The following is a 14,745-nucleotide window of genomic DNA, read 5'->3' on the forward strand; positions in this document are numbered from 1 at the left end:
TTGGGCTACCATCCATGCCCAGTAGAAACCTCTTCCATGGGCATGTCAGAGTTATACAACCATCATTGTTATCCTGATATCCACTCCTGGTGGTTTACAACTTCTCTTAGAATCATAGAAACATTCAGGTTGGAAAAGACCTCTAATGTCACCACGTCCAACCCCAGCTCATCCCCACTGTGCCCACTAAATCACATCCCTCAGTTTTACAGCTGCATGATATTGAACACCTCCAGGGACAGTGACTACTGGGTACCCATTCCAATGCCAATTCCAGCCACCCTCTCTGAGAAGCTCTTTTTCCTAATATCCAGTGCCAGTCTCTGTGGAATGGGACATGTCTTACATGCCAAACATGTCACAGCCCTCTGCCCATTTTATAAACTGATAAATGCAGGAAATAACTTCATCCCATCGATGGAATGAAACACTGCCAGCTTTTATTTTTTTCTGTTAACAAATGGAATAAAGCTGTGAGTGGCTTCGTAGGGCAGGTGTTTATGACCACGCTACATCCATCTGAAGATGGAAGAATATGGGAAGCGTGGTAAGAAGAACTGCAGAGGCAGCTGAGGCAATTGGCAAGTGTGTCAGGTCAGCTCAGGGTCAAATGTCCATTCTGCACTCTCCATTTGTTGCCTCCACAGTGCCCCTGCATTTCTTTGGGAGCTTTGCACTTTCTCACAACGTGCTGTGGGGAAAAAAAAAACAAAACAACACCTCTGTTTTTCTGATGAATGTCATCTTAGCCCATAAACTCCGGGAGTGTGAGTTTGAGATGGCTCTGGGTTGGTCTCCTATGAGTACAAAGTGTGGATCGGGGCCAATTGGTGACTTATGCCAGTTGATGAGTTGTGAGGGTGAGCTGGTGGGGCTTGCTGCTCCTGGAAGTGGGGTGAAGCTTTGCCAGCCCATTCAGACGTGCAGAGGCAGCTGATCTGGACTAATAGCTGTGGAATTCCCTTGTGCTAATCAGCAGCTTTGGAATAGGCCCACGAGCACCAAGAGTTGGGTCTGTGCCACCCAACAAACGTGGTATAACCCGACAGAACCTCCATAGGATGAAGGTCACTTTCTGATACATCACAGGAAGGCAGACTCATGTAAGCCACCAAATTTTCATAGTGGTAGGATGTGATAACACTGCAAGAGCTAAAGGAGGCTTTGGAGTCTCCCACACTGGAGGTTTTAAAAACAGGTTAGGCAAATACTGCTCAGGAATGCTGCAGGTAGAGTTGCTCATGCCTCAGGGAGAGGGATGGCTGACACAAGGTCCCATCCAACTGCATATTTCAGCCTCCTGTCACTAATTGGTTTGGAATGGACAGATAAAGCCACAAGCTTGTGGAAGTGCACGTTTACAAGGCAAAGGCTGGATCTAACATGTGCCCTTTTTCTTTTCTTAGCCCTCTCAAAAGAGCTCTTATCTGCAGCTGTGTCACAATCAGGAGGTTTGCAAGTGAGAAAAAGTTCTGTAGACTTTTAAGGACCACAAAGAGAGGTTATGTTTTCATGAGGGAATGAGGCACATGATGATTGAGCAGGCGTAACTGAGCAGTTTTTAAGCAGCATCACCCAGAGCCAGACCTTTACACTCAGTTCTCCAGCGTAATGTGAAGAAGCAGTCCCAATTGGGGCCAAAATCACTGTTTTGGTGATGATTCTACAACAAAATGGGGTCTGAATGTGCAGCAGTGCAGCTGATACATGGCTAGTTTGAGGACAACAGCTTTACAGTGCTTGCAGCATCCATTTTCCAGTCTGGATTTTGGCCTTGTCCTGCATCAAGCTGCCTTTTCATTTCACTTCTTCTTAGTGATTAATTGTTTTCATTCAGTACCCAGAGTGTTTGGAAATAAAGGCCATTCTCTTGTCTCTGTGAAATAGCAGTAATAGTAACAACTACCAGGAGAATAAGAACACACTTAGGCCTTTCAGTGACTTTTCCTTGCTGCTCAGCACCAAACTGCAGCAGATCTTAGCCAAAATAGTTCATGGAGAGACAGAGATGAGACACCAAAAATGAAGAAATGCTCTGGGAACTGTTGGCAGGAAGGCTTTTCCCTCCCATCCCCCACATTCTGCCCCAAGTTTATTTTTAAATACACTGATAGAGGTTTCTTTCTTGATCACTTAGTACAGGAATAGCTTGCTGTGTAACTCAGCTGTGGGACAGAGCAGCGTGGCTGTGGCCAGCAGTGCTGTGGTGAGCTTGGGAGCCCAGCCCTATGCCAGCAGCTCCTAATGCTGGCTGTGGCACACAGTGCTTCCAAATAACATGCTGCTGCTGTGCCTTTTGTACAGTGCTGAGAGTCTGCTCTGTGTAAGATGCTTCCTCACGTCCAGTCTGCCTTTCTTAGGTTAATAGTTTCCCCAAGCAGTCGCTGAAGACTGATGGCACAAGGTTAGATATTTATGACTTGCTCTTCTTCATGACTCAAGGCAATTTCATCTAAGCTACATAACAGGCAAGGCGATTTCCCCCTGGCTGGGCTAGCTGTCTACACACAATTACACTTCTTTATTATTAGCAAGAGTGAGCAGGGCTGAGTTTACAACTGTGCAGGAGAGATAAGCTGAAGACGACCATGCTTCCTCTCCAGGGGGCTGTAGAGCTGCATTCAGCTCTGCATCTGAGACACTGCCATCCTGAAATGGGGAGGAATTTTTGTCCTCTGAACAAGGATGCCCAAAAGGCACAGGCTGGGTGAGTTTCTTTTAATGGGAGATTAGACAGAGAATTTCTCACGTAACTTTACCCTCTTCACCCAACACATTGGAGACAGGAGTTTTTGAGCTTTCCAATACCCATTTTTATGTTGGAAGAATCACATCCTGAACTCCTTTTACTAAACGAACTAAAGAATCTATACAACTAGTCCAAGGATAGATGCAGAACACTTAGATTTATGGGAGATTAATGCCGTGAGTCTCAGTTTTATGGTTCTCCCATTTGGCAGCACGTGAGGAGAAAAACTGTGTGTCAGAAGTGCTAATTGTCACCTTCCCATTCTGATGAGGCATTGGGAAGCATGGAGGAGAATAGCAGGTTTCAAAAATGGGACATGAGGATGAAAAGCAAAAAAGTAGTGCACTTTCTTAACCAAAAGAGCTGAAATGAAAGGATGTTAAGGGAGGTGTAACAAGTTTAAGGAGTCAAAGCATCTGCACTGAGAAGAAAACAGAGCTACTCCTTGGACAGTTTCCAAGGGCACACCGTAATTATCAGGTACTCCCAAGAAGTCTGTCTTCAAAAGGTGCCAAAATTCCTCGATAAGTTATCTCAGGAGCCAAAACAACAGGTGACAGAAGGACTGTTGCTTTCAAGGACAGCACTTAGGTCACATCATTCCAATGAGCTGGGCACCATGCAAAGCTCAATAGTTATTACTGGATTAAGGCAGAGCCTTGTGCTCATAAAGCTCTAATATATCCAAAAGATGTCTGCTTGAGCATTGCTTACCCTGAAGAACACAAGCACAGGGTGAGATTGCACATGGTGATATTACACAGAATTAAGATCATAGAATCATAGAATCAAAGGGATTGGAAGGGACCTCAAGAGATCATCGAGTCCAACCCCCCTGCCAAAGCAGGTTCCCTTGAGATCTTGAGAGGAGGCAATAGTATTAACAATATTAGAAGAAACAGCAACTTAATAAATAATTCTATTTTCTTCCATTCCTGCAAGTCACGTCAGAAGCTTTAAACCAACCACACCTCTCTTTATGAGGCCTTCTTATGAAGCAAGGATAGAAAAGTACCCCCAAGGGATGTATGACCTATTGGAATCACCCTGAGAGAGAAAAAAAAAAAAAGTTAAGTGTTTGGGTTTTTTCCAACTTGCACTAAGCAGTATTTAACATTTTGGCTTTCTTCATGTAACCCAGTTACTCTGGTTGCCCTGCTAACATTAAAGAAGGGGCTTCCTTTTAGGAGCACTTATCCTATTGTTTGTAGTTTCAGCTATTAAAAATATTCTAACATTCAACAGTAATTACTGATGATTTTTTAAAGCACTTGGTCCCAGCATTTTCACCAAAGAACCAACTGCTCTGTTCCTGACATAGAGTCGGGGCCATCCCACTAAGCTACACAAAGCTTTTTCCTCATTTTTTTTCAACATTTCTCTTTTTCAGTGCCAATTACATCTAGAAGACAGTTGGGACTCCCGAATTCACTGAATACCTCCAGAAAACCACACTGGGATGCAACAAGAACACCCCAGCTCCTGGAATGGAAAGCTTCAATACCTGCCAGCATCACGGTGCCCAGACAGCACCAGAGAGCAGCCGTCACTGTGAGTGCTCATCTTTTGGTCTTTCCCATCTTTCATACAGCAGTTACTAGTAGCAAAAGGGAGAAAAAGCTCATTTTCTTTTTTTTCTAACATAAGCATATCTGCCATAGTAACTTCTTCATTCTGGAGATAGCATTTATGACCACAAAAGTCCTCAGCTGTCCTCCTCTGAACTTGGGAAATAACATCCAGGACATTTCCTAAAGTGAAAAATGAGACAAAAGTGTATGTGCTGCTTCTCAGGCCTTTCTTAAGTATCATAAAGACCTGCAGAGCTTTTCTGGATGTGCAAATAACACATTAGGTAATACCAGGCAATATGGAAGTGTTGACCGAAGGGTATTCTAATACCAAGTGTGATGCTTAATGGCTGTTTACACAAGAGTTAAGCAAAAAGACATCTCTCTCACAAGAAATCTTTTGACTCTTCCCCTGTACCCCACCCACACATACATCAGCATCCGGTGTATTTTTAACAGCCTAGTTTTGGTACAGAACTTCCTACACGAAAGGGACACCCCGTGTACTCCAGCAGCACACTGTGCACAGCTGTTAAGTAGCAGCAAGATGAAGGATGCTCTACTACTGGGAAATGTAAGAGATGATGCACAAAACACTGTGAAATTCCCTTGCACACGAACATAAAGGAAAGGGTCTTGAGCTTCCAGGTCCCCCTCAAAAGATTATTTGGGGATTTGAGCAGAAGCAGCTTTTTCATCATAAACTCAGCTTATAAAGTCTGCACCCCATCAGGAAGAAGAGCCTGCCTCAGTGTTCAACTCATACACAATGTGACCAGAGATATCTGTGTCATGCATCAGCAATGGAGTCCCTGTGAAGTCACATCCACTCGAACTGGCCCACTTCTCAGAAGTCAGCAGCAGTTGGTGTCTGTATGAAGCACTGTATTCAAGTAGAGAATCAACCCATTTTTAAATCCAAACTGTTATTTCAAGGTGTCTATTGTTTCCATTAACCGCAGGGCAGCCTGAATTATATGCAAAATTGAGATGGATGAAGGTGTAAGAGAGGGGAAAAAGGGGAAAAAAAAGTCTTTAATTTTGCAGTTTGGGATGGCTGGAAGGGCTTTCTCATCTTCTATCAGAGAACTGAATGACAGCTTCTCAGACACTCTGGAAAGCAAAGCCTTCATCCTTTGCACTTCACTGGTCACCATTTGGTATGCATCATACGAACACAGACTTATGCTTTTGAAGAGAAAACAAATAATGATATTTTGCTACTTGTTCCAGTCAGTTTCACACACTATAACTTGAAATTGTTGTGGCTGCAGTCTATCACAGATGTAAGAAGGGCTGTGCTTCCCTGCAGCAGCCGTATCAGATCAGCCCACTTGTCTGTCCTGAGCAGCACACTGTCTGCCTGCTGGTTGGATAACAGCTCCAGAGGAAACTGCACGTGATGCTTCAGGACATGGTTGTAGAGAAAGTTGCCTAGAAGGAAATGATTTCCTTAAATACTTGCTCTGCATCCGATTGCTATTATGGCAGGAGATAGTATTGCTCTCAGTTTTTCCTCCTGCAAACTGACCCTCGACCAGAAGCAGAGAAATGCTAACGGTGGGAGACAGCCCCATGACACCAAGTAGTTCCTACCTTAATGCTTGGGAACATCTGTCCTTTAATGCTCTGCTTTGGAACAATGTTACCAGGAGGAAACAGTTGCAAATACGTGCAGTGAACAGAGACTTCCTGGTGGGTGATGGGGGAAGAGAGACAAGTGGTGAGGAAGACTCCTCTATGAGTAGTGAAGTGGAGTACCAAACCACATCCCTGATACAGCAGTACATGCCAACTAATCAGCAAGGAAACAGGGTCCCCATCATGATTTTCTTGGCATGTAGATGAAAAATTCAGTAGAGCACTGCAGTAGCCTATATAATCTACATGACAGTAGCTGGCTTGCAACCAATGCCACAAAACCTTGATTTTATTGCATTAAGATCCCTTCATAGAAGGAAGACTTTAAGCTGGAGAAACAGCATAAAGCTGTACAGGTGTTTTATCAGTTTGTCGTGTTGTAATTGGTTGCTCTGCTGCCTGTAACACTGTGCTACCTGGAAGTCAGGAAAGTGCAGCACCTCCACACGCAGTTAAGTCAATCAGCCTACTTCAGATTACCTTTCCCTCTTTCTCCAAGATTCTAGCTATTCTGTGTTCCTTCCCACTTCTCACACCCTGTGTCAGTTCAGGACACATCCTCTCTTGTCCCACTGCACCCTTCCAGTTGGTGTGCTGTAAGAATCTGGGAGAGATGCACGGATTCACTTGACGCACTGCTTCACCGAGGGCTGCATTAAACTGACATGGAGGAAATGGAGCAAAGCAACTTTGATCTGTAACACAGAGCTTGTGGTTTCCAGCCAGGATGTTCAGACTAACAGCAATTACTCTACAGGGGAGACCTGGTAGGGGGGCTCATCATTGCCTCTAAATTAACACAGCATCGCTGACGGCATCTCAGCTAGATCTCTGGGATCTCACTACAGCCGAAGGAGAACCAGTGGTATATTCAGTGGGGCCTTCAAATACTGCTTATCTGTCAAAGTGTAGAATGAGGTGAATCACCCAGATATGCAGACTGCACAGCTCTTCTGACCCAGAAAAGGAGCACTGGGTGGCTCTCAGAGCTGTTGTAGAAGTATTTGACACTGATGATCTCAGCGTGGTATCTGCTATCTGAGCTCAAGTTTCCACCAGCACTGGTTGAAAGAACTGGAGGCACACCCACATTAAAATCAGAATCTATTGGGGAGCGCTTTCCATCTGTGTGAGAACAGCAATGGTAGGAGCAAAGTAAACCCCGCCACAACCCCCTCAGACTGCTGAGGCTCGATGTTTTATTCCACACAGAACTAAAGTCTGAGGGCCACAGCAGAAATTACAACAGAACCAGTGTGATTTGCCATTTGTTTCAGCTTTGTGCGGACACAACAGTGATTATGGCTAACCACTGGAGATATTGGAACAAGTCTAAAGTTCAAAAAAGCCTCTTCTTATCAGGGGGAGCTTGGCATTCATTGCATCCTTGGCTACTTTCGTCTCTTCCCCTTCTTTTTGGGGGAGCCAGGCCACAGGAAGCCCCGCAACTCCAAGCAGGCTGGGACATTATGGCAGACATAATGAGCGTTGAGCATGGCATCTGGGCTGAAGATATCCACATCCTTCGCCACCTTCTTCACTTTCTTTTGGGGGCTTTTGCCTTTGCCACGCTTGGGTTTGCTGCTTTTACCTGCCTGCAGAGAGAAAATGACCACAGAAACATGCAGTTAGTCCTGTGTCTGTATTGTCTGCCTTCTGGGCTGAGGATCCCAAGACATCCTGGAGCAGTTTCACAGTATCACAATCCTGTCCGTGTTAGCTCAGAGCCCCTCACCACAAACAAAATCAATATTTGCTCTGTAAGAATCTTTAAAGACATCAGACAGGACTGCTTAGTGTTCCACAACAAACCAGCTGAAGGCAGTATGTGTAGCATATTTGTCCAAGGAATGAGAACGTCATCAGGATGCAATCTTCACCCAAGAGCACAATGTGGAGGCAGACAGGTATAAAAGAAAAACAAAAACTCAACGAGGTCCATATAAAGTGCACAGACCCCAAAGGAGGAAAGATGACCAGAAAACTGCATGAGCTGCAGGTGATGGTGGCAGTGCTTCCTACTCAGTCACTGCAGACTGTTTCAACACAGACGTATCAGAGAGGGTGATGAGCCTTTCACAGACCTCAACTGGCTAGAATGTGTTGAATACTTCATGTCCTGGGATGTATACACTTCGCAGAGTGGATGCTTACAGCAGATTATGAGACAGCCTCCCAACTGCGCTCCCTGCAGGGCCACTGGCAGATTATGTGAGCACAAGTACACTCCTGGTCAGAATCTGTCCCATAGCTTATCTTTCAAATAAAAAAGGTGCTTACAGGTTAAGGGCAAGCTGCTGTAGAGAGTCTGCAGCAAGAGACAGGGAATGTCTTTGGCTTAGAGCTGACTCACTGCCCCTGCTGCCTCCCTGCAGAGAATACCTCTGATCTGTGGGCTTTGAATGTCAGCAGTCAGTTTTTGTCAGCAACTCTCTTTTCTTCTCTTTTCTGTCTCTTATTGAATGTGACATCAGTAAGCTGCAGCCTGCAATCAGCTCACACACTCCAGCCCAGTGAGGAGCAGGGCTTCCCAGAAGGCAAACACTTGTGGCAAGCCAACAGTCCTCCAGCACAGCACCACAACTGCTGTCAGGAATCACACCTCGTGCATACGTACACAGGCACACACAGCAGTGCCAGAGGTAATGTCTGATGTGCCACCCAACAGCCGTGGAGTTCCTTATGGGTTTAGCAGGCAACCAAAGCTCAGCAGCTCTTTTTTTTTGGCCTGCAGAGGCAACACTTGGGCAGGTGAATGTTCCTAACATCCCATTGATCCCACGCCACCCAGCGTGACAAGATATCTATGGTGTTTGCCATCACCTGCAAGCAACCAGATTTGGCTCTTTCTAGAAGGGACGCAGAATTTTACAGCCTGCTGCCCAACAACATTGAGAAAGGCCAAAAACCAGAATCTGGTGCATTTAATCATAAGGGTTGGGAGAGATGACTGAGATCATCCAGTCCAGCCACCATACCCACAAAACCGCGTCCCTCAGTGCCACACCTCTACTCAGCTGCTTCCCCTAAGACCTGTGCTCCCCTCACAGCACCGTTACCCCTCTCTGGACACACTCCAGAGCTTTGATGTCCTCCCTGCAGCGAGGAGCACAGCACTCGAGGTGCGACCTCACAAGGCAGAGGGGCGATCACCTCTTGAATACGACACAGCAGTGAACAGGAGCGGAGCAGAGCCCTTTGGGTATTAACACCACCTCTTCACAATATAGAACCGACACCTTGAGAAGAACCAAACCTGCATTACCATGGCTGAGTGGTGGTAGCGAGCAGCACTCCACGTCAAGCCCCGAGGCAGGACCCTGTAACACACAGCCACGCCGTCAGTTACACACCGTGCGACACACTGGGATTATTCCATCCCCGTGAACCCCAAGCAGTGAACACATCCCAACCCCAACTCCCGATCCCGATGCCTGCCGCCCCCCACAGCCGCTTCCCACCCTGCAGCCAGGCGTTGCCATGGCGCCCGCCACGCCCTTGACCACGCATGCGCCGTGGGAGGCGGACAATCCCAGCAAGTTCTCCCCCCGCCCCACTTCACGCATACGCAGTAGGAGGCGGAAGTTCATGCAAGCGCAATCCCCTCGCTCTGCGCATGCGTAATGAGAGGAAGCGATGCCCCGCCACCTCAGCCTACGCATGCGCAGATGGAGGCGGGAATTTGTTAACGGCCGTGTCAGAAGAGCGGGAAGGTGTGCACTCCCCTGAAAAGAGCCCGGCCTCGTCCTCCTGACCTCCATATATTGACAAGCAGTGATCAGACTCCTTTCATCCTTTCCCTCTCCAGATGCATAGCCCTGGGGTTCTCATCCTGTCCCCCTCAGGAGGTGCTTCAGGCCCTCACCATCCCTGCACCCTCCACTGGACTCCCTCCAGGAGTTCCCAGTCTGCCTGGAACTGGGGAGCCCCGCACTGGGAGCAGCGCTGCAGCTGTGCCCTCCCCAGGGCAGAGCAGAGGGCAGGAGCACCTCCCTGCCCTGCTGGCCACGCTCTGTGCATTGCATCCCAGGCTCCCATTGACTTTCTGGGCCAACAGGGCACACTGCTGGCTCATGGTCAGCCTGCTGGCCGCCAGGACCCCCAGATCCTTCTCAGAGTTCCTTTCCAGCAGCGCAGCCCCCGACCTGTACTGATGCGTGTGGTTATTCCTCCCCAGGTGCAGGACCCTGCAGTGCCCATGTTCCTGTCAGCCCAGCTCCACCTGTCCATGTGTCACTAAATGGCAGCACAGTACCACCAGCAGGCTCACAGAAGAGGGTGGGCTCTGTCCCTTCATCCTTATCACTGATGGAAGACACCAATCAAGACAGGTATGCATCTGAAGTCTTGAAAATTGGCTGTTTTCAACCTCTTTTATAAAATCCTTTTTTTTTTTTTTTCGTTTTTAATTTATTTAGTTTAGTTTTGGTTTTGGGAAAGGGTGGGAGGTAGTTTCTGTTCCACATCCCACAGCACCAGGCTTCTGCAAAGTGACAAGAGTCCAGAGCATGAGAGGAAACTACGAGTAGGAGATGAGTCATCTCATTAAATAAAAGAATAAAAAGAGGAGAAGAAGAAAATAACATTTCCTGATCCACACTATTGCCAAACCCCAACACTGCGACGAAGCCCCTTAAATCACAGTTCTGTTTTTCTCAGACGTCAAAGTGCAGAACTGGGACTGAAAAACTCTGTAGTGGGAGAAATGTTTGCAGGGAAAGGGTTTCAGTCAGATGCTGAAAAATAGAAGGAGATACTGAGAATGAGCCAAGGCTGTGGATGAAGCATAGATTAATAAAGAATGGTTGAAAGAACTCCCAAAAATGAAAGCAGAAAAAGCTGGGCTGAGCAACCTCCTTCTGCATTAGCTTTCCATTACAAAGTGAGCCATATATCATGTAGTGGATCAAATGTGACAGTACCAATGCTCCCAGATCCCTGTCATGTTCTGTCCCCAATGAGGTGGGTCACATGTTGTACTTTCCAGTATATACCTCTAAGATTCAGTTCTGTTTGTATATTTGTATGAAAATAGATTCATTCCATCTGAAACTAAAGGGAAATGGGATATTTTTAGAACAAAGGAAATCCTAGAGAGACATCTATGCTTTGGTTAATACCATTCTAAATATGAATATATATTCCATGGATTAACAGATCTCAATCCAGAAGGATTCATCTAGCAGTAATGCTAATGCATTAACACAAGTCTAACGACTATCTCTTTGATCAAGACGGAAAGTTGAGCCAGGCTGAGTGGAGAAGTGAGACCAGGGAACACTGGAAATAACAACAGGGTCACTATGGCAGCCTCAGAGCCTGTGTCAAAGAGGAAGGATGGTTTGAGAGACAGCTTGGAAACAGAATGGACAGTGTCAGATTCATTTCCCCTGAAGAGAAAGGGATTGGGTTCAGAAAAGATGAGAGGTAACGTCCAAGTGTCTTTACCAGGAATACAGTGCAGTACCTCTCTCTCAACCCAGTGGAAATGCTTCTCTTGTAATCTGGACATATTACATGTTTTCAAGAACAAGTGCTAAGACCTTGAAAGCATGTTTCCAATTCTTCATCTTCTCATGGGTATTTTTGTTCGCTCTAGGAGATACTAACTTTTACATAACTTCTTTCTTTTGCCACGAGTAGGATCCAGGGGGTTATGTTGCATCAGGGAAAGGGAATCGCTTTCTGATCAGTGGAAATATCAGGCTTCACCGAGTCTGGTGAGCACGTTATCTCCCATTCAGACTCAGCAACGGGGCAGCTGAACTTCTGGCATTCAGTGGCAAAGGAAAATGAGGGATAATGTTACCCCGTATCACAGACCCAGCTTATCAGGGTGATGCAGAAGTTGTGTGTTAAGCTGAAGAGGTTCTTTGCCATTAGTAAAGGAGCAGGACCTTCAGTATTGGATGGACAGGGCACAGCTTTGATGTTGTATTTTTGATGGCTCAGTTCCCATTGTTCATTGTGCTGCTCACTGCTCTCCCATTCCTGCCTCTACAAGGCCGCAGTAACTGCAGCAGTTAGCTGAGGGAAAGCTCAGAGGAATCAGAAAGAGCCAAAAAGGACAGGAAAAAATAAAGAAGGACAGGGTGGTGTGGCTCAGAAACACAGTCTGCAGACTTTCTAAGTAGAACACTTCTGAACGAGGCTCGGGGATAATACATCATGAAAGAAAAATGATAAATAATGCAAAAAATCATATTTTTGCTACATTAATGGGAAAAAAAATGATGTGTAATTTTTATTAACAAACCACATGGCATGAAAGAAGCAATCATAATTGTGATCTCCTTTTAGCAAAAAGAGCTGGCAAGATCCCACTTTTTTACTAACCACTAAGGGTTAAAAGAAGTAGCATTAATGGCAATTGTGTCAGCAGTATTAGACTGAGCATTCAGAAATCAGCCAGTGCATTCAACTGTTGGTTTTCATAACCATGCTTGAACCTGGCTAAGAAAAACAAGCTGCTGTTTACACATGCAAGGCATTTGATAAATAATTAAGGGAAGTTTGTGCAAACTGGGAGGATAATAAGCCTGGCCTAATACAGTCACTGCTGGAATTACAGTCTGATAAATAGTGCTCCAGCTCTGGCAGCTGGCAGGCCAGCTCATCTCACTATCATTATAAGCTGCTCTATGAGCTGTGGAATTAATGACACCCTTCCCTTAGGGCAACCAGGGACCTTGGCTGGGACTTTAATGGTATCTGCCCACACCCAGCTGCCAACTTTCACAACTCTTCAAGGAATTTAGGGAATATCCTTGAAGCCTTTTATTCCTTTGCTCTAGTTTGCATGACATTGGCTAACCAGTTCACAAGCTGCTTATAGTGTCATGGCACATTTTGTCCCTAGGAAATGGGGCTGAAAACGGAAGCAGAAGAATCTTCAGGCAGTGAAGAAGACGACTTGTAAACAACAAAACTTTCTGCAGCCACCTGTAAACTGAAGAGAAAGCTCTGTGTGCAGTTTGCAAACAGAGACTGAGGGCACAGAGCCATTCCTGGAACCACTGGTTGTGTTTGGGGTAAGATAACAGATAGGGTTCCCTTAGCTGCACAGAAGCCATTAGAAACTTTGCTCTGAAACTCATTTGCTCTGCTTCAAAGTGATTCTCCTGTAACTGCTGCCTTCTGCCTCTCTTTTAGGGAGAGGAAAGCCCTCATTATGAAGGGGAGGAATTTCCACCTGCTGCTTGGTTGTGGTTGGAGAAGTGCAATATCAGGATGGAATATTTCCTAGTGCTCCTGGAAAAGCAGTGCCTTGGGCTCAGAAGTGCTGGTAAGAGAGTTTTCCAGAGGGGCCTCAATGCTCAAACACCTTCAGGGAAAGTCTTTAGCTTATTGCATTGTTTGACTTATCCACATCTGGTTGTAACTACAATAAGCTTATTAAAATAGAGGTTCCCCCTATTCCTGTTAAACTGGTGTGTCAGCCTCACAGCTGCTTTGCAGAGTGCAGTGAGAGCAGAGGTTTTTATCAGCTCAACACCCACATTTTCCTTCTTTCTGAAATAAACTCTTGCAAAGCATGGCCTGCCTCAATAAAAATGGAGTATCTGTGATAAAGCCATGATGGGATGAAAGAATTTAAGTTAAAAGCTCTGTTTTTGCCTAGTAACTTTTTTTTACACACAGGCTCAATTTTTGCTTTGTAGATAGAGGTGTATCTACAAAGCTGAATTTTTTTAGTGGTGAATATAAATAGCATTCAAACGTAACAGTTATTTCCACCTTTATACTACACAGAAATTCAGGTAAGAATTTGTATTTATATTCTATATCTCAGTGAAGATAAACAGCACTGATAAGCTGTGGAACCCTTCTGTGAAGCACAATTTAAATATAATATGCAGAAGAATGAACCTAATGTCAAACAGAATAACCAGGACCTACATAAACACTGCAGGGAAGAGGCAAAAATAAAGTTTGAGGCAAATACAAAGGGCTTTTCTAAGTTTGTGAGTTCAATAACCCCCCCTACAGGACTCTGACCTACAGGGAAATGGGAAAAGCAGCACATTTGGTAGGGAAATAAACACAGGGAAAATCCTGAGCTGCCCAGCTCCACCTGGGCTCTGTATTTGCATCACGTGGCTGAAAAGAGTGATATTTATGCTGCATTTCTACCACTTACATATGCAAGAGACCTGACTTTTTGTTAGTTTGAAGAGTGTGTTCTAAACAGAAATAAAACCCAACAAAAATTAGCATGTAAATTAAGGTGGACAAAGAACAATGTTCAAGTGAATGAACGGGCATGAAAGGTCACTCTGCTTTATTGTGAACAGAAGCATTCTTAGAAAGGTGAGTGGGTTTACTAATGGCAGCTCTTTGAAAAGTGCCTTTTGCCAACCACATTAAGGAAACATTGTCGGTTCAGTTCCACAGCAGTAAGCACAAATCCTGCCGTGAAGGATACCTGTGGTTTTATCACCCTCGTGGTTGCTGTATCAATAGCAGTACATCATGGGAGAAGTCAAACTTTGCCTGTGCTATATTGACACATTTTTCTTTCACAAAAGAACTGGTTTCATAAGGAAGGAAAAGTTAAGGATTCCCTGTGTGTGCCTGACAATGTTCTGTAGGAAAAGGTGATAACTTTCAGACCCTGTCGCCATACTCACAGCTCATTGTGTGAGTCTGAACGGTCTGGACTGCACCATCTGCTGTTTCTGTCATATGATGCCAGCAAAGTGGTACCCAAAGCACTCTTCCTGCTTTAAGACTCGGCACAAACATCCTCCCAAAGAAGCAAAAACCTGTGCAAAAATCAGATTA

General features: G+C 45.4%; 1 protein-coding gene and 1 long non-coding RNA gene across 2 annotated transcripts; one reads left to right on the top strand and one right to left on the bottom strand.

The window, feature by feature from the left end:
- Positions 1–5,068, top strand: LOC136053181 (uncharacterized). The gene is made up of 3 exons (XR_010622601.1): positions 1–547; positions 4,140–4,294; positions 5,058–5,068. It is a non-coding gene; the product is annotated as an uncharacterized LOC136053181 (long non-coding RNA).
- Positions 5,069–7,261: 2,193 nt separating this feature from the next.
- On the bottom strand, positions 7,262–9,264 carry SMKR1 (small lysine rich protein 1). The gene is made up of 2 exons (XM_065741674.1): positions 9,227–9,264; positions 7,262–7,556 (listed from the first exon to the last, which is right to left on the bottom strand). The coding sequence occupies exons 1-2, from the start codon at positions 9,227–9,229 to the stop codon at positions 7,353–7,355; spliced, it is 207 nt and encodes a 68-aa protein (XP_065597746.1). The 5' UTR covers positions 9,230–9,264; the 3' UTR covers positions 7,262–7,352.
- Positions 9,265–14,745: the final 5,481 nt, after the last annotated feature.

Source organism: Cyrtonyx montezumae, unplaced genomic scaffold (assembly GCF_038088225.1).
Source record: "Cyrtonyx montezumae isolate F1298 unplaced genomic scaffold, pur_monq_1.0 scaffold_3, whole genome shotgun sequence".
Lineage (NCBI taxonomy): Eukaryota > Metazoa > Chordata > Aves > Galliformes > Odontophoridae > Cyrtonyx > Cyrtonyx montezumae.